The 18,144-nt window shown below is 37.9% G+C and overlaps 2 protein-coding genes across 2 annotated transcripts in view; one reads left to right on the top strand and one right to left on the bottom strand.

Moving 5' to 3' along the window:
- The window catches only part of znrf1 (zinc and ring finger 1), a 34,981-nt gene extending 28,139 nt beyond the window's left edge, over positions 1 to 6,842 (top strand). Inside the window, exons 3-5 of the mRNA XM_084095724.1 lie at positions 398 to 503; positions 2,556 to 2,647; positions 5,100 to 6,842. Of these exons, the coding sequence (XP_083951850.1) occupies positions 398 to 503; positions 2,556 to 2,613 (164 nt within the window). The 3' untranslated portion in view covers positions 2,614 to 2,647; positions 5,100 to 6,842. The remainder of the gene's footprint in view (positions 1 to 397; positions 504 to 2,555; positions 2,648 to 5,099) is intronic.
- Positions 6,843 to 6,947: 105 nt separating this feature from the next.
- ldhd (lactate dehydrogenase D) lies at positions 6,948 to 17,415 on the bottom strand. Its single transcript, XM_084095723.1, has 11 exons — positions 17,218 to 17,415; positions 16,860 to 16,972; positions 15,696 to 15,837; positions 15,371 to 15,512; positions 13,284 to 13,443; positions 12,993 to 13,192; positions 12,355 to 12,483; positions 11,295 to 11,422; positions 10,115 to 10,205; positions 9,916 to 10,027; positions 6,948 to 7,608 (listed from the first exon to the last, which is right to left on the bottom strand). Exons 1-11 carry the CDS (start codon positions 17,299 to 17,301, stop codon positions 7,443 to 7,445), a joined length of 1,467 nt encoding a protein of 488 aa, XP_083951849.1. The 5' UTR covers positions 17,302 to 17,415; the 3' UTR covers positions 6,948 to 7,442.
- Between the last annotated feature and the right edge of the window lie 729 nt (positions 17,416 to 18,144).

The raw sequence follows: 18,144 nt of genomic DNA, 5'->3' as shown, positions 1-18,144 counted from the left end.
AAGTCAAATCGTGTTGGTTGTTGCCCTTGAGCTATTAGCAGAAAATGAGTTCACACCTCGTCGTCATCTCCACCACAAACATACATTACAGAAGCATGAGTAACTGTCTTTAACTACTACTTATACTAACTGCCAGCCCACCTCACTTAACCAGCCATCATCTACAGCGAGTGAGAAAGTAGAGGAACAGGAACACTGTACGCTGCATTTCATGCGTCTTTACTCTCCGCTGCCCCCTGCTGGCAAACAAGACGTTTTGAATGATAGAGAGGATGTTTTCATGAATCTGCAGTGCCAAACATCCCATTCAGAAAACATGTTGGTACTGCAAATGTGCCGCACTTAAGGATTATGTATACTATTTATATTTAGAATGAAATGCTTGTGTATATTACAGATGACGTGTTGTCAAGAGACGCAGGAGAATGTGTAATATGTCTCGAGGAGCTACAGCAAGGAGACACCATCGCTAGACTGCCGTGCCTCTGTATCTATCACAAAAGGTGAGCAACAAAACATTTCTTTCTACTATACCTCTAAATCCTCATTGCCACCACTGCATATTGAACAATTCATATTATACATTTTTTTTTAATCAGCACAACTAACTACCAATAAAATGTTTGTGATAATGACAAACCTCCTTGTGTCGAACCTATGTTGGTCTAATCTTAAAGAGGACCTATTATGCTTTTTTACATTTGCAACTTTCTTTAGTGTGTAATGTTGCTGTTTGAGCATGGAAAATGTCTCACAAAGTCACTCCAAAGGGAGTTATTCTCTATATCAGTGCGCAATGTTTTTGAACTCCCTGAAACGCCTCAAATGTAGTCTTAAGTTTTCTTCTGGGAACGTTAATGTCACAATATTCCTCATTTAAATCATCATAAGGTCAAGGCACACGCAAAAAAAGGGCCTGGTTGAGTAAGTTAGTAGTGGTTTGAAACTCGTGGTTATGGTAAGAGGTGTGGCATTTCCAAAACACACTCAAAACGGTCGACCTATCACAGCACACTGGTCCAGCCGACCAATCAGAGCACATTGCACTTTTCGGGAGGAGGAGCTTCATGAAGACAGGATCTAAACTTCATGCAGCGCTGCACAGACCAATGGGCATCTTGACTTAAAGCAGTGCATGCTGGTTAGAAATTTGTCTGGCTTGAGACAGCGCCGACGCCACGTCACTGTGACGTAATAATTTCATTCTGTGCAGCTTCTCCAGAGCGGCTGCACGGGCTTTGATGACGACAGCTGTTTCACGATTGGCCGAATCAACCGCATGACTACGATCACATGCGTTTCGTGTTTATTCTGACACCTTAAGTTCCGCTAATGCTCACAAATAAGTGTTTTTATAACAGTAAAAGCTCTTTTCACGTAGTCACGATGTTATAATGTCATGTTTATCTATATAAAACTGATTAAAAAAACCAGACCCCACTTCAATGGTATTGCAATTGAATAGGCTTATGTTGAACTTTATTCTTGTACAAACAGATGCTGCATTAAGCAGTACATAAAGTATTGAATGAAAACTGTGTATTTGACAAATACTGCATTTAATTCACTTCATCTGTGAAAAAGTAGGCAAACACCACACAAGCGTCACTACAGGAAGCAGAAAGTGTCCGACTTCACGTCTCTGTTTTCAGCTCCTCCCCGACTGCAAGCGGCATCTCTCTGCGATCGGTTGCATCCAGCCGAAGTCGAACACACCTAGAGTGTTACTGACAGACTGGGAAGAGAGGAGCTGCAACCATGTAAAATATGTGAAAATAAATAACATTCAAGCATGAAAACCTATTCTAGCAGACCCCGAAAAAAAAAAAAATCAAGACTTTGTAAAAGGGCATCATAGGTCCAACATGACAGGAAATGTTAGCTTTTAGTCCGTCAAATGAATGACAAATTACCTGAGAATTAACAATCTACTTTTTTTTTTTTTTGCTGAACATGAACACAAACCTTGTCATATCCTATATATAATTATGTGATTATGTAACTATATGATTGACATTTGATGTCTGTATATGGTGTCTCAGCAGGAGGTACTGGCTATTGAATAGCACACTCACGCATGTGTCTGAAACCGCAGCAGACACCTTGAAAAGTGAACCGATTGGCTGGCTGGTGTTGTTTTGCAATCAAACAAATTTGCCACAAGCAAGTTATAAGCTCAGTCCTAACCAGGCGAGACGCAATAAAGCGACAACCAATAAATCCTTTCACTTCCAAGTTAATGCTTTTGGCCGAACCAGCTGCGACTGGCAAGACATTTGTGACTCTTGCTTGGTTTCTATATCCAGTCCAGAATCCCGCTCCACATCGCTGTACGTTAAACATCAAATATGTTCAGATTGGCTGTGATTTTGTCATTTCCTGCAGTTTCTGCCCTTTTAGTGAGGACGGAAAAATGATTTGAAGCCTGTGATTTGCCTGCTTAGGACTTATGTAGAATAATTTAAAAGCAATATGCTACTGGAAATGTTGTTTTTCTGACATAGATTGCATTAATATTGAGCCTGAACTGACATTTGTATCATATTTTTCATTAGCTGTATAGACTCCTGGTTTGAGATCAACCGCTCCTGCCCTGAACATCCTTCAGACTGACCTCCATCATCTACTTCTGCTAACACTGAGAAAGGTGAACCCCATCACACAAATATCCACTTACATGCAAACACGCCTCGATAATCTGATATTTCAAGTACGGTAATCATTTTACATTGAAATTTTTTACTTTATCAAACTGTAATTAGCAGCACTATCTTATCAATTCAATGCACCACTTTTGAATAGACTTTAGAAAGCATCCTCCAGAGTAGCAACACAAATCTTCTTTTGGCAAGCTTTTATCGTAAATACACCTTCACACTTGTCTGGAACATTTTTAGACACATAGTAAATGTGAAATTAACACCTAAACCCCCCTAATGGTCACATGACCTATTATGAAGGAACTAAAATTGCTATGCAATGCAAATGAAAGTTTTCACACTTGAGTCCTCCATTAAAAGAAACTGCATTCACAAAGATCTAGAACTCAGACTACTTTTATAGTATAATAATAATGATAATTTGCTGCATATGCAAGTTTTCATACTCGAGTCCTCTATGAAAAATTGCATTCACAAAGATCTACAACTCAGATCACTTTAATAATATATTGTTAATAATAATAATAAATATAATACCACAAATTATATTAATATGCAAATGAAAGTTTTCACACTATCAATGGCAAACAGTGACGACTTTAACCGGGTGTACTGAGTGCCTCTAAAATGAGACACCGGCAGTGTTTTTGAACAGTCTATTGAATGAATGATTCAATGACAAATAAAAAAAAACTGCATTCATTTGTCGGCACCTATTTCAATGTAATTGAAGCCATCTTTATTTGAAGCGTTGTTACTTTGAAAATGTGCTTTACTGTGTTTTGCTCGCTACCGTAGACATCTGTGTTTATATCCGAACTATAAACTTTTATCCCAGTATTTCCGTGATCATTCAAATGTTTGTAACACAGAAATAATGATAATGTGTGGGTGAAAAGACTGTTTGTGAAACTGTTTCATAGTCACACATTTGAATGCTCGCTGTGATCGTGCTTGTCATAGTTTTGATAGACACTGGAGAATAGTTGATAAGATCACTTTGTTGGAATCAAGATCGCGATTTTTTAACGATTAATTGTGCAGCTTTAACTTATAGTTTAATATATCAAATATATATACTTATAGCGTAGCTAATAAATACTTATATTATAAATATAATTAATTATAATAAATCTAAGTGTAATAATAAAAAATATAAGCATTCTTTAAAAATAAGTTGAAGTAATGCAAATTGATGAAAACGCATATACTATCGAATAATAATCTCGGATAGTTACAGAAGATCTACTTACAGTATATAAATATTATATAAAAAATATATTTACCTATAGAGACAATGAAATACTATTCAGTTATGATTCTTTCTTTTTTTTCCATTTGATTTAGTTTTGTATCAAATACAATGTGATTTTCGGTGATCGAGATCTGGCAGCAACAGCACATTTTTCCGCTTGGGTGAGCGATTCGCGGACAGCTTTCCCTGCGCACGAAATCCAGTCCCCTATTTGCCAGCCAACCAATGAGAATGCAGAACAATGATGACGATGCATAACAAAAGATTGTAGGCGCTAGAGCTGTTAGGTGTGTTCAACTTGAAGCGACGCTGTGCAGACCAATCGGTGTATGGCATCAAAGTACCCCGAGAACGATTAGAGAGCAGACAGTTCCATAGTTTATATATATATATATATATATATATATATATATATATATAGATATATATATAGATATATATATTTAGGCTACAGAAAAATGTATTGATGTGGTATTGAAAGGAGGTCTGCTGCCAGTTGCATAAACATAGCCATTATTTTATGACCAACTAGCAATTAGTCAAAGGGCCAATCGGTCTTCAAATTAGATCAATCTATGTTTTTATTTTTATTTTATATATATATATATATATATATATATATTGTATATAGCAATTTTATATTATATATATATATATAGAAACTAGGGCTGACAAACGATTAATCGCGATTAATCGCATCCAAAATAAAAGTTTGTTTTTACATAATAAATGTGTGTGTACGGTGTATAATTATTTTCTACATATAAATACACACACATGCATGTATATATTTAAGAAATATTTGCATGTATATACTGTGTATATATATTTATATTATATATAATTGATATTATATATAAATATTTAATATATAAATAACACATTTTCTTAAATATATATATGCATGTGTGTGTATTTATATATAGAAAATAATTATACTCCGTACACAGACATAAATTATGTAAACACAAACTTTTATTTTGGATGCGATTAATCACGATTAATCATTTGACAGCCCTAATAGAAACACACGTTATATGTTACCCACACCACTGACTTAAAGTAAACCACATTCAGACCTGCTCCTTAGACCCCTGACATAAAACAAGACCAAGTCTGAAAACACCCTCAGGGTCAGTATAATTCTTATATTCCTTCTTTATCTCTTTTTCCTCTCACTGTAGGGCACTTTATGGACCTAAACCTGGATATCCTGACACAAAAATAACCAAATAAATCAATCTACCAACCAATTCGGTCAAACCTACGGAAACGGAAGTGTGTCATCGCAAAACTGAACCAAATAAAAGCGTTCATCCAGCCGACACCGTCATTACCACTTGCATCCCAGAATCTCCTACGCGCTGTGCTAGAGATTGCTAAACTGCTAACCGGATCCCCCACGCCAACCACCAACACCGGATCTCTGGCTTTGGATAACATCTCGTTTTCTTGCCCCCTCTACATGCTCCGTGTGCTTGTCGACGCGTGTTCAGTCTGTATTTTGACCCGGTCCTCTCTCCTTGTGTATGTAATCAGATGGAAGGAAATGGGAAAGAGGGGCGGGGCAACAAAAAGGGCGGAGCGATAAAGGGGCAAGGCACTAGCGTCAAAACAAGTAGGAAGTAGAACACCCTTTGCAAACCAATCCAGAGGCCATACCTGTCCTGTCAGTCAAACCATGCTGATTAGAGGAGCCATAAGGGGTGTGGCAGGGGGCGGGGTTTCATAACTGGTTCTTGGGAGGAGTTTCGTGTGCCGGTTCACTAGTTAGTGATGTGTTGGACAGCCGGTGGATGTAGATTTACTTATTCTGTGTGTGCATGTGTGTGATCATGTGTCCACAGGCGGGGAAATGTGTAAATTGTGTTTCCTGTTAGTGCCAGAGGAAGTCCAAGACATCAGTATGTGTGTTGGGATGGGGGTTTACGGTCATAAACGGAGAGAAATACACTCTCAGTCTGTCTTCAAATGTTTACAATTCACAGTAGATGTCTTTCCCCCATGGATTCTGAAACGATAAGAAGCTCAAAGCTATTTTCCTAGTTTCATCTGCAATTTTTGGGCAGTTATTATGAAGCGCTGACCATAATATTCGGACAATTTCCCTGTAAAAGCCTTGAGTACGTATTCAGTGTGTGTGTGTGTGTGTGTATGTGTGTGTGATTTCAGCTTCTGTCCATCTTCCCATGTTTTCTGTATATGACCGACCAGCTTGCGTCTGGTAAGCTAATGTTGCTTCACTACTGTATGTAAAACCCAGATAAACTGGTGTGAAACTATTACAAGATCATTTCTATGATCTGCATTTACTTTTTATTTTTGAAAAATCTGTGAGAAACCTCACAAGAAATATATTTAACCTTCAGGATGCCTCCGTCTACTGTGTAAACAGCAAGCACTGTTAGAAAATAATGTTGCAGAAATTGTAAAAAAGAATAAAAAATAAAACATTTAAAAAACGAAAGGCGTAAAATGAAAACGGTAGAAAAAAATAACTGCAAGAAAATATTTGACAACCTATTACTTTTTGTGTTGGATAGAAGTAGAGCATTTCTGAGGTTTGTTTTCCTGCTTTGTGCCTGTAAATGAGGGCATACAAACACCATCCATCAAAACAATGGATAACAATTTCACCTCACCGTGTAAAACAAATCAAACAAATAAACCGAGTCAGGTAGCGTAGTACTATCTTGTGCAGCATGGGCTGCAGAAAGTGACTCGGCACTCTCGAAACCCATCCTTTTCTTATTTTTGCATTCAAGTCTGTTATTTTGTATGTTTTTCTTTTCTTTTTTTCCAGGGATATGAACGGATGCCTGTTTTTAGGAAGTACAAATAAGTGTCTGATGATTTTGATGTGCAATCTGTGGGACGAGTAATAATGATGATGATCATACATATAATTAAAACAAGATGAAATAAGACCAGATGTTGCTTTCTTTTAACCATCGGTCCATTGCACACACACAACCAAAGTGTCAAATAAATCCAAAAACTGAATTTTCTAAAAGAACGAGAAGAGACAAAACCATATTATGTGAGCACTTTTTATTTTCTGCATCACATTTAGCTCATCAGATGTTGAGTTCTGCTTCATAGAATCTCTTTCATAAACAAATATATCCATTTCAGTAATAATTATATTCACAGATATGTAAAAGGGGAAATGGCCAGACTAAACACAAGTTTGTCAAGGCACTATGATTTCACATTAATTTATATTTCAGAATGGTGTCAGATTGCCATGGAAAAGCAAAATAAAAGAACTGAATAATAATTTTTCAAGGCTCTTAGAAAATTCTGCCATGTACATTCATAATGTGTTTTCAAAATGATGCTACATAAGAAATTGTGTACTTCATGCAGAGAGCTTGAGTGATATGCACCTTTCACAAAGAAAATGCAGATTTTGTAAATCATTCTTTCTCTTAAAATCTCAAACAAACCTCATTCTCCTGACCACTAGTGGTCAGAAAGTTTAGTTCAGAGTATAATTTTTAGTGTTCTGTGTTGGTTTGCGGTAATTACAACACCTTTCCAGGATTCATAAGGTTTTTGGAGTCCAGGCTGGCCTTGAGGCCCTGCATGACCTCTATGGCCAACGGACCGACCTCTTCCCTGAGCAGAGCCCGCTTTCCTTGGCCGACCCCATGTTCTCCAGTACAAGTCCCATCCATCGCCAGTGCTCTCCTGCATTGAGAAAGACAACAAGAGAATGAATTAATTCACTGTAATTGTTACTGGCAATAAAATTGACTATTTTAGGCTATGTCTGCATTAATCCAGATACATTTGAAATTGAGAAAATGGAGCTCTTCCAACTGGATAATTTTGAAAATGCTGTTTTCGCGTTGTAGAGTGGATTGTGAAAATGTTATTTGAAAACCATGATGCATGTTTATGTAACAGACATAGGCCAGTAAGAGCTCTGCACGTAAACCTCACTCCCCTGGCCTCAAGAGGAACGTTAGCGTCTGCGGTCGTTAGCGTCCGCAACTCCCACGTCGGTTAAAATCCCGCTCGGAGCAGGTCGAGTAGGAACGGTTACATTTGGTGCCGTGACCCGGATGGGAGTGAGGTTTAGGGGGGTGAGTGTAACGTAGGCCAGTAAGAGCTGTGTGTAAACCTCACTCCCTTGGCCTCAAGAGGAGCGTTAGCGGCTCCCACATCGGTTAGAATCCCGCTCGGAGCAGGTCGAGTAGGAACGGTTACATTTGGTGCCGTGACCCGGATGGGAGTGAGGTTTAGAGGGGTGAGTGTAACGTAGGCCAGTAAGAGCTGTGTGTAAACCTCACTCCCTTGGCCTCAAGAGGAGCGTTAGCGGCTCCCACATCGGTTAGAGTCCCGCTTGGAGCAGGTCGAGTAGGACCGGTTACATTTAGTCATGTGACGCATATTGTACCTATTGATATCAGTTTATACCAGCATGTGCCTGCTATGTGCAATTCACTAACACAGTGTTGCTAACGATAAATGTACAATCTTCATATAACATTCCTGCAAAGATTCCTCGCAATTGCCGTCCTGTGTCAAAACAGGGCAATTTTAGACCATACATGGAATGGCGATTGAGTGCAATGTGGATGGAGAGCGTTATGAAATGAAAACGCTGTTTTTAAATGAAGCTGGATTGTAGTCTTAGGGTGAAACCAGAAGCACATCTGGCAGTTTTGATCAGTTGTGCAGCTGAACTGTCTGTCCAGTCCAGTTTCCATTCGCAGGTGTTTCCACCTCCACATTCTCCAACTGAATGATGTTGACTGGTCTCGGGGGCTCCCTGGCGCAGCAGAAATCCAACACCTACTCATCTTGTTCATGCAGGTTGTACAGACTGTTCGACATGACATGGTACACCACTGTATTGTATACTCTACCCATAATTCTTGCTGGAATAGAAGTCTAAATCATTTTGTGAGGCAAGCAAAATTATGGAACAAAAGCTGTTGATTGAGCTTAACTTAATTCAGGAATACACTACGCGATTTCCCCCACGATTTGCAGTCTGGAGGAGTCGAGGCTAGTTGACGAAAGTCAGAGCCAGTCTGAAAACATTGGCCAATTGAAGTCGACAGTTTTTACAAAAAATCAAGTGTATAATGGGCACGGTCTCTGATATTTTTTTTTAGCTTCAGACTTCGATTCCATCCAGTCGGAGGAAATCAGACGTGTGAAATTTCGAGACGATTTTAAAACACATTGTTTTTATTTGTCAAGCGCATGTTTCTGTATGAGATTGTTCGGAATGATTTGAAAGTTGTTTAGCGTACAATGCCCAGTTTTTCTCTCTAACTTTTTACAAAGGCGGCAAGTGTGTGATGCCTACTGTTTTAAGATCTGCTCAGATTTTAAAAGTTGTGTAGTGTATTCCAGTCTTTAATTGAACCCCACACTTTTCTTTTAGTCAGAATGGTATTGAAGGTATTGGTTTATGGAAGTTAACAGATTAATTTAATTAGGCCTGGTCTAAAGCTGATACTAGCTCGGTAATGTTTCTTCTCCTCTCAGATTTGCTCTTTCAGTGTGTGAACACTCCTTTGGCAGGTAATAAGGCTATAGTTTTTGAAAACTTGTGCTTTTCGGTAACATCATGTCTGACATTCACAAAAAGGGCAAGTCCAACTCAATTTGCTCCTATCTGGATAAACTCTTGCTCATCAGGTCAGCCAGATTTCATTGAACCAAATGAGATTGCGGTGTTTGTCTTCTCTTTGGCTGCTGGTCAGTGCCGATCGCACATCCAATGTACCTGACAGAGACTGCACTTTACCCATAATGACTGAAGGCAGGTAGCCCTTTATTATTTCCAAAGCCAAACACTAGAACCTATGTCTGTCATTGTCAATATACACTCTCCAAATGGCAGAAGACATTCTGAGAAATAATTCTGATATTGATTGGTACACAAAACAAAACTGACAATAGGCACAAAAGGTGCTGCCTGTCCTTCTCAGCCGCCTCAGAAGATCAACGCCACTGAAAGGAACTAAATAGAAGTACCTGGCCAGTCTCTCAGTGAAGGAGTGAACCCTTTGCACCTCGTCTGGGTCATTAGGATCCAGTACCATTATACAATGGAAATTTCCATCACCTACATGACCTGCAATAGGACCTAGAAAAAAAAACATAACCGTATTATATCAGCAGTTTAAAAAACAGTTCTGAACACTAAATGAGAAGATCAAACTAGGCAAGCTACCAGTAAGATTGTTGCTGATTAGATCTTCCTTCGTCTCCACTATAATCTGAGGTAGTCGTGAGATAGGCACGCAGACGTCTGTAGAATATGCCTGCAAGAAAATTAGCACATTTTTGTAAGTTATGTATTCAGATATTTTCTCTTATTTCCCCCAAATAGTGTAAAACTGTCTGTGGCTGTGTGGTGCTTTCATAACATTGCTCTGTTTGCTAGGACATTCGGACCAGCCCAGCATAGCAACTGGCTAAGTTTGGGGTTTGGCTGACCTATGGCAGAATGTTTGGGAAATCTGCTGGAAAAAGTCATGATTTTAAGTAAATAGAGATGTATAGTACTGTATGAACAGAATAAGAGATGAAAAATATATATTATTTATATTGTAATTATTTTAGTAGATTACAATATCATTATTATTATTATGTTATTTTAGTACATCTTTGCTAATTAGATCTTCTTTTGTCTAGGCTCACATAAATCTGTAGAGAATGCCTGTAAGAAAATGTGTTATTTTTCAGTGTTAAAAAACGTTGTCCAATTCCAACTTAAAATTCATTGACAATTATAATTGAGCCATATTGTTGGCTGGTTTTCCTTATAAAAAATGTGTCTCTGGCGCTTTCAAAACATTACTGTTTGTTTGAGCATTCCAACTCCAGCACAGCAACAGTGGCTCAACCAATGGTGTGAGTTTGGGGCAGGGCTATCTGTTTGGTTGACCAATGGCAGAGTGTATGGGAAACCTTTTTGAAAACAGTCATCATTTTTGCAATGCATTATGCACAATCGCACAAAAATTAAATCTTGAGGAAGGACAAAGCAATATTGATCTGATCAACATTTATGCTAAAGGTATTTAGCTTCTGGAACTCATTACTATAGTTTTAAGTTTTAATATAATATACTAAAATGTTATGTCTACTATAGTTATTAATATAATGTACAGTATATAATATACTATATTATAATATAATATTAGTACACATGCTTCCAATCCTAAAATAAGAAAATATTATGCAGGAATTCATACCTCAATATTTTTAGAAGTATAATAAGCATTCAAGCTTCAATATGATAAACAAGTCTATATGTCAGTCTCAAGTATAAAGTATGTATTCTAAGTTACAAGGAAATAAACTGCACTTGTCTGAGTCAGAATCAAGTCATGCAGTAAATGACCCACCTTACATCCAGGCCTCAGGGCCAGGGCAGCATACCATGCATCATGACGGGCTTTCCACAGCCGGCTGCGGGTCTCCTCATCTTCCGCCCAGGCAAAGTCTGACCCTCCGTTATCACGCGTGATCTCCTCTAAACGCAGAACATAATGCTTTTGCAGATGACACATTCTTTCACATATATTATCTGGTTATAAAAAAGTATGTTCGATATAGTATGAATGAAATCCGAACGTTCAACATTCGTCTTGTTGTTATTGTCATGTGACCTACAGTGTCAGTTGCGTTGCTTCACTGCCATTAGCAACTCTTCTCCCATGGCCTTGTGGTATAGTAAATTATCCACTGGATGCACACTTCAGAATCTCATTAGAAGTAGTATGTCATGTGAGCCGAGTAGTATATCCGAATTGCATCCGAAATCGCATTCTATATAGTAGGTACTACATTTGGTTTGAAACTTAGTTTGTGACTATTAAAAAAAGTATGATCTATATAGTATGAATGTGTGTACGTATTACTGAGGACCACAATGGAAATAAGCCTATAGCTTTTTGTGTATTTTATCCTCGACAGTTTCTTTTTAAAGATTGGTATTTTGGGCTTGATTGTACTGTTTTTTTACATTTTATTGTCAAATAAATCAAATCAAATCAAAAAATACTTCCGCTATGTTGTCATAATCATGTGACCTATGGCATCAGTTGCGTCGCTTCACTTCCATTCACTAATCCTTTCCTGTGGCCTCATGGGACAGTAAAATGTCCATCGTATGTGCACTTCAGTATCTCACCAGAAGTAGTACATCATACGGGTACTTTTCACTTACTGTTTTATAAAAACTATGAATTCGGACATACTACTCAACTTACATACTGTTTTTCACCTACTATATAGTATGGAATTAGGCATATTCCCGAGCCATAGGCAAGGCTGCTATCACTACCTAGTGTACTATAACCAAAGCTCACCTAGTGCACACTAAAAACCCTCTAAATGGCTTTGTTTTGCATTTGTAAAATACAGTTTTGTACACATTTATTTTTTGGTTTTATCCACAAATACCTGTGATGGACACTTGCTCTTCCATGCTCTTGGAGCTCCCATGGAACTCCAGGAAGAGAGTGGGCGTTACGGCGTAGGACAGGTTATTGAAGAGATTGCAGGCGTTTATCATCACATCATCCAAGAACTCTGCGAACGAAACATATCAGCACCAATTAAGTTGTGTGAGGCCTTTGTGGGTAGAAAGTCCAGGGTTAAAAAAAAATGTATGCCTCACTGCAGCCTCGATTTAAAAATCGAAGAGACCGGTCATGCCTGATTACTCATAAATTGGATGGAGCTACTGGTGGAATATTTTCCCTGAGTGGACTGCAAAAGAAGAAACACTTTGTGGTTCTGAGAACCAAGCAATTCATTAAACCCTTGACTGCGCTCGGTGTTGACTATGTATAAGGACGGTGTTTCCTTCTGAATTAATGTTTATGTTATTGCAAAAGCCTTTAATGAATAGATTAAAATGAAATGAATAGAGTTCTGGACTAAATCACACAGCTAGGCATGCATGTAGTTTCGAGTGCCACAGTCTGTGATTTTACAAGAATACAACACAAGAGGCCAACTGTTCTTTTGTTACGTTACATGCCAATGGCGGCAGCACACCAAGCACATTGCGACCATGTTCTTCAACCTCCACTCACCTATGCGGGCGATGGGCACTCCAGCTTGCAGAATCTGAACGGTGCTGTCCACCGCTGATTGGACGGATGGAAAGGAGCAGACAGCTGACACCATACTTTCAGGAATACCATACAATCGAAGTGTGGCTTTGGTAATGATACCCAAAGTTCCCTCCGAGCCCACAAAAAGGTTTGTCAAGTTGTAACCAGCAGCTGTCTTTCTGAAAGGGCATTGCATTGTGAAAGTCCATCAAGTGTAGACAACAGTAGGTTTAGTTCAACTCGAAAGATGCTTCGAGTTTGCAGTCATACCTTGGACGACGCCCCCTGCCTGCTGTGTGGAGGACTGCTCCATCTGCCAGAACCACCTCCAGGTTCAGGACGTTCTCGCGCATTGTGCCATAACGGACGGCGTTTGTGCCTGATGCGCTAGTTGCAGCCATGCCGCAGAGAGATGCGTCGGCACCTGGATCTGTGGAAATATATTCCTTAACCATTAATCATTTCCAAACATATAACACAAAAATAAAACCAAGTTTTTTGTTCGCACCAAGTTCGCACCAAGGACGATAAATATAACAATAACTATACAGTAATCATCCCAATTCCATGAGAAAAGGGAAGTCCACATCACAACTATAACAATAACGATATGGAATATCAGGAATGATATAATTTTTTTCAGCTGATGAAGGTTGGCAGCCAATCAGAATCCATCCTGCTTTAAAAAGCTTGAGCTTCTAATGCGGCAGGCAACAAAACTGCAGCGCTCGCTTATAATAAACAGAACAATATTGTGTGTTGGTGTGGATGTGTAACCCCTCAGGTCCTACTCGCCTACAGGGCCTCTGTAAGACTGGAGAAACTGGAAGAACTTTCCCTTCACCCCTTTTCCCCCCCATCTCTTCTCTCTCTCATGCGGAGATCACCTGAAATTCACCCACAAATCTATATGGTTTAATGTGAACAATTATCATACAACACTATACATGTTTGGTATCATTTGAAATGTCTCAGTGCGACTGGTACAAAGGTCTCAAAAGTAATAAAGTTTTTCAATGTTTAGAGATATCTTACTTACAGAGGATGATGAATCTTTCATGCAAATGACATCCTGCCCTCAAAAGGTGTAAACTCTGGAGACCGTGATTAATGCAAATTCCCATTGTTAGCACATTCTTCCATTTGAAAGAGGTTTCTGTCTTGGTCTGAGTATTTAAAGAAATGTTTCAAGAGGCTCATGGCGATTTGTAACCGGATCAGCCCGTAATTCTGAATGTCTGAATGACTCATTTCCTGAGTCAGGTATGCATCTTTTACTCTTTACTTCAGAGCATTTGATGTTATGTATTGATTATCTTTTAATTGATTCTGTAATTGGCATGATACATTTACCTGACTAAATTGTTACATTTGATTTTATTCTGACTTACTCTGAAATGATTGATTCTAGTAGATTACGTTAAGTCCACAACACCAAAATTCTACGCTCAGGTTGGTAACGGACTAAAATACAGCTTAGGTGGAGCAGAGGCGCACAACGCCTGAAGTTTTAGAGATCCGACTAACACATTGGCATTAGTCACGTATACTTAGACTGTAGAGGCTAAAAATGGGTTTTCCGTTTAGAACAACAGAGTGTTGTTAGACCAATCTAAATAGGGGTGAGCCTCAACCTCTGATTATTGTATAGTATTATTCTAACTAAGTGTACGTGTAATATACACTATAAGTGTAATATAGTCTTACATTAATTATGTGTGTTTAGATCTATGGGGACTAAATAATATATTCTAAAATGAGCAAGTAGAGTACGGCTGTCTAGACTATTAGTCAATAGCCTCTGTCTAATGACCGAGACTGACAAGCTTGATGTTATGAGATCATATACCCAGCCGGTGAGAGACTCAAAGTCTTATAGGAATCCAGATGAACGAGTGTAATTTCAATAAAGAATTTAATCAATTTAAATAAAGACTTTAATAGAATAATCAAACATTCACCTAAATTTAATGATCTTCAAACATCATTTAAAACCTTTTTAATCGTTGGAGTCAGATGAAATAAAGAGGTAATTAAATTACTTTGCCACACTGAAAAGACAGTAACACGCAGAAACCTTCACCAGCTTATCGGAAACTGTCGTTGGACCGTTTGGGCGGGCCTTACACCTCGAACCCGGGTCTCTGGGAGCGCCTCTTGAGATCAGGGGAGTGAGGTTTACACACACAACACTTACTAGTTGGCCTCCGTTACAGATGCAATTATAGACATTGCTATAGTTAACGTTCTTGGTGTAAACGGCCTTTAGGCTTAAATTAATCTGTGTATTCAGGCATACAATTGATTTTATTTATGTGATCTACTTTGTACTTATAATACAGAAGAATTTGACAGACCAACAGGAAACCAGAGGCCAGTGTCACGCAGGTATGAATTGAGGCCTTTGCGCGTCACACCTGGCTCCACCGTCACGTCAAAATCCTCTTGGTGAAGATCAAGGACCTGGTCCATCTTTCTCAGACTGAAACACACTCCACCCTAACAAACACACACACTTTTAAAAAAAAACATTAATAGATGTGTACTTAAGAAAAATGATCAAAATAGCTAAAAATAAGGACAAAATTAAATACTTTTCCTTTTTTGAAGGTTAGATTTGAAGTCTAAAACTTGCCCTGTCACAGTCAAATTCTTCTTCTGTCTCTTCTCTACTGGACCAACCTGCAGAGCACCAACACCTCCCTCCAGGCCTGTCCCTGTACCAAATGGGATGATGGGTAGTTGGTGGTGGTGACAAATTTTGGCAAGAGCACTGACTTCATCTACAGACCGAGGAAACACCACCACATCTGGTGGTAGACATCTGACATGGCAAGAAAAAAAAAAAGGAATATGTAAATACCAAGTAAATACCAAATCAGTTTTAAATGTTAGATAATTTGTATACTAAATTTTGATGTTTATTTTATTTTGCAATGAAACAAGTACGAAGCATCCAATCTTCCATATTGAGACACACATCCATGATTTGATACTTGGTTAATATCAATGTTGTAAACAGTTGTGCTGCTTAATATTTTTTTGGAACCTGTGATACCTTTTTCAGGATTCATTGATGAATAAAAAGTTAAAAAGAACAGCATTTATTCAAAATATAAATATATATATATATATATCACTTTTTAGCAACACATCTTTGCTGAATAAAAGTATTAATTTCTTTTTAAAAAAACCTTCTGAACGGTAGTCTATATTCTTACAAAAGATTTCTATTTTACAATAAATGCTGTTATTGTTTTGTTTATTTGCTTTTTATTCATCAAAGTTTCCTGAAAAAAAGTATCACAGGTTATAAAAGAATATATTAGCACAACTGTTTCCAACATTGATAATAAATCATCATATTAGAATGATTTCTCAAAGGATCATGTGACACTGAAGACTGGAGTAATGGCTGATGAAAATTCAGCTTTGCATCACAGAAATAAATTATATTTTTAAAGTATATTAAAATAGAAAACCATTATTTTAAATTGTAATAATATTTCACAATATTACTGTTTTCTGTATTTTTGATCAAATAAATGCTTCAAAAACATTAAAAATAGTAATGTTATATATACTGAGGATTGATTTATTATGCCTGTGGATCCACGCTGTAGTAGATGATTATTATGTCTGGGGTGCAGGAGGGTAAAATAAAGTTGCATGCTGAACGGACCCACACGACTGTTTAGTGAATATGTCGCTTGAACTACTTTAAATCATTAACTCGGACGCTACAGTTGGTTTATTTGTACTTGAGGGTGGACCAACTGCTGCACAGTTTGCGTAACATTTAATTGCAGAGGTGGCACTCACTCAGGTATGGCAGTGAAATCTTACCTGTGCACTGACTCATCCCTGCCGTGCTGTTCTCTGACAGCTGACCCCACAGACACGCCTTCATCCCCGCTAACCGAGCGAAACGATGTGATAGCCCGCTCGACGGCTCCAGTCTAATATTATCAAAGCAAGAAATGCACTGACTGTTTACTGTCCTGAATTACTCTATGGTGACAGGTACGTTAATAATTATTATTATACATTTTATTGTAATGGTTACATTTATTTTTAATTCGTTATTTATAACTTGTGGGGAAAATATTTTTATTTTTATGTTTCGAGATTTATTATCTGCATAAACAGACTGTCTGTTTATTAGAATTATGTTATAGTGAACAGGAATGATGCCAGAGCTTACTTTAGCAGAATATCTCCTGCACCTCCCGTAAGTAAACGGCAGCCGTGGAGAAATTAAGCGTAGGGCTTGTCTGAACGAGTTCATTTCCACTTATTACAAAATCCGTGCTGATTCTGAAATAACCAAGCTTTAATGCATAACGTCAGTTAAGAGTGTAAATATTCTTCCGGATCAGCGTAACTGCGTCACGCCCCCTCTGAACCTCAAGCCCCGCCCTGGAGATTGGGCTTTGAATATAACGCGACCTTCACCCAGTAAATTTATCAGATTTGCTGAAAGACAGAATATTTATAAATGTTAATTAGCTTGTTAATTAATTAGCATTAGTCTCAAGTCACTTTTGTCGGAGCAATGGCAGAGTACCATCTCTTATTCAACAACACAAAATACAGCAAGGTTTTTTTTAACATCAAATCTTAAAAAATGAAAAAGACAAGACGTGCATCAGTGAATGTTTTGCTTTTTTATTTTTGTAATTAATTTACGAAGCCACTGTAAAAGTTTATCGTTACATATTATATTGTTACAGACAATGCTATCATATTTTGTGCAGGCAATTAGATTATTTCATTTTAAATAAAAACCCTGACAATGTCACTGCTAAATACCTAAGTATTATGGTATTCCGCCATGTTTCTAACTGACACGCACCCAACTCGTAAACTCGGGGCTTAATGAAAATCCCGAGTTTCCCACTCGTAAGCAGCCTAAGTAAAAATGTATTTATAGAATAAATTCAATTTTAACGCAACAATGTACAAAGTGCTTTACACAATATAAAAACACAATCATTAAAATACATTAATGAAGAGCTATACATAGTAGCCTACGTAAAGAAACAAAAAAATATCAAAACCCAAAATGCAGAAGACCTCACAAAATATCAAAATTATCTAATATCAACTGGCTAACTATTCCATAGTTTTG

Source organism: Abramis brama (assembly GCF_963993115.1).
Source record: "Abramis brama genome assembly, chromosome: 20".
Taxonomy (NCBI): domain Eukaryota; kingdom Metazoa; phylum Chordata; class Actinopteri; order Cypriniformes; family Leuciscidae; genus Abramis; species Abramis brama.
The sequence above is the reverse complement of the archived record's forward strand: the minus strand, read 5'-3'. Positions and strand labels throughout refer to the sequence as shown.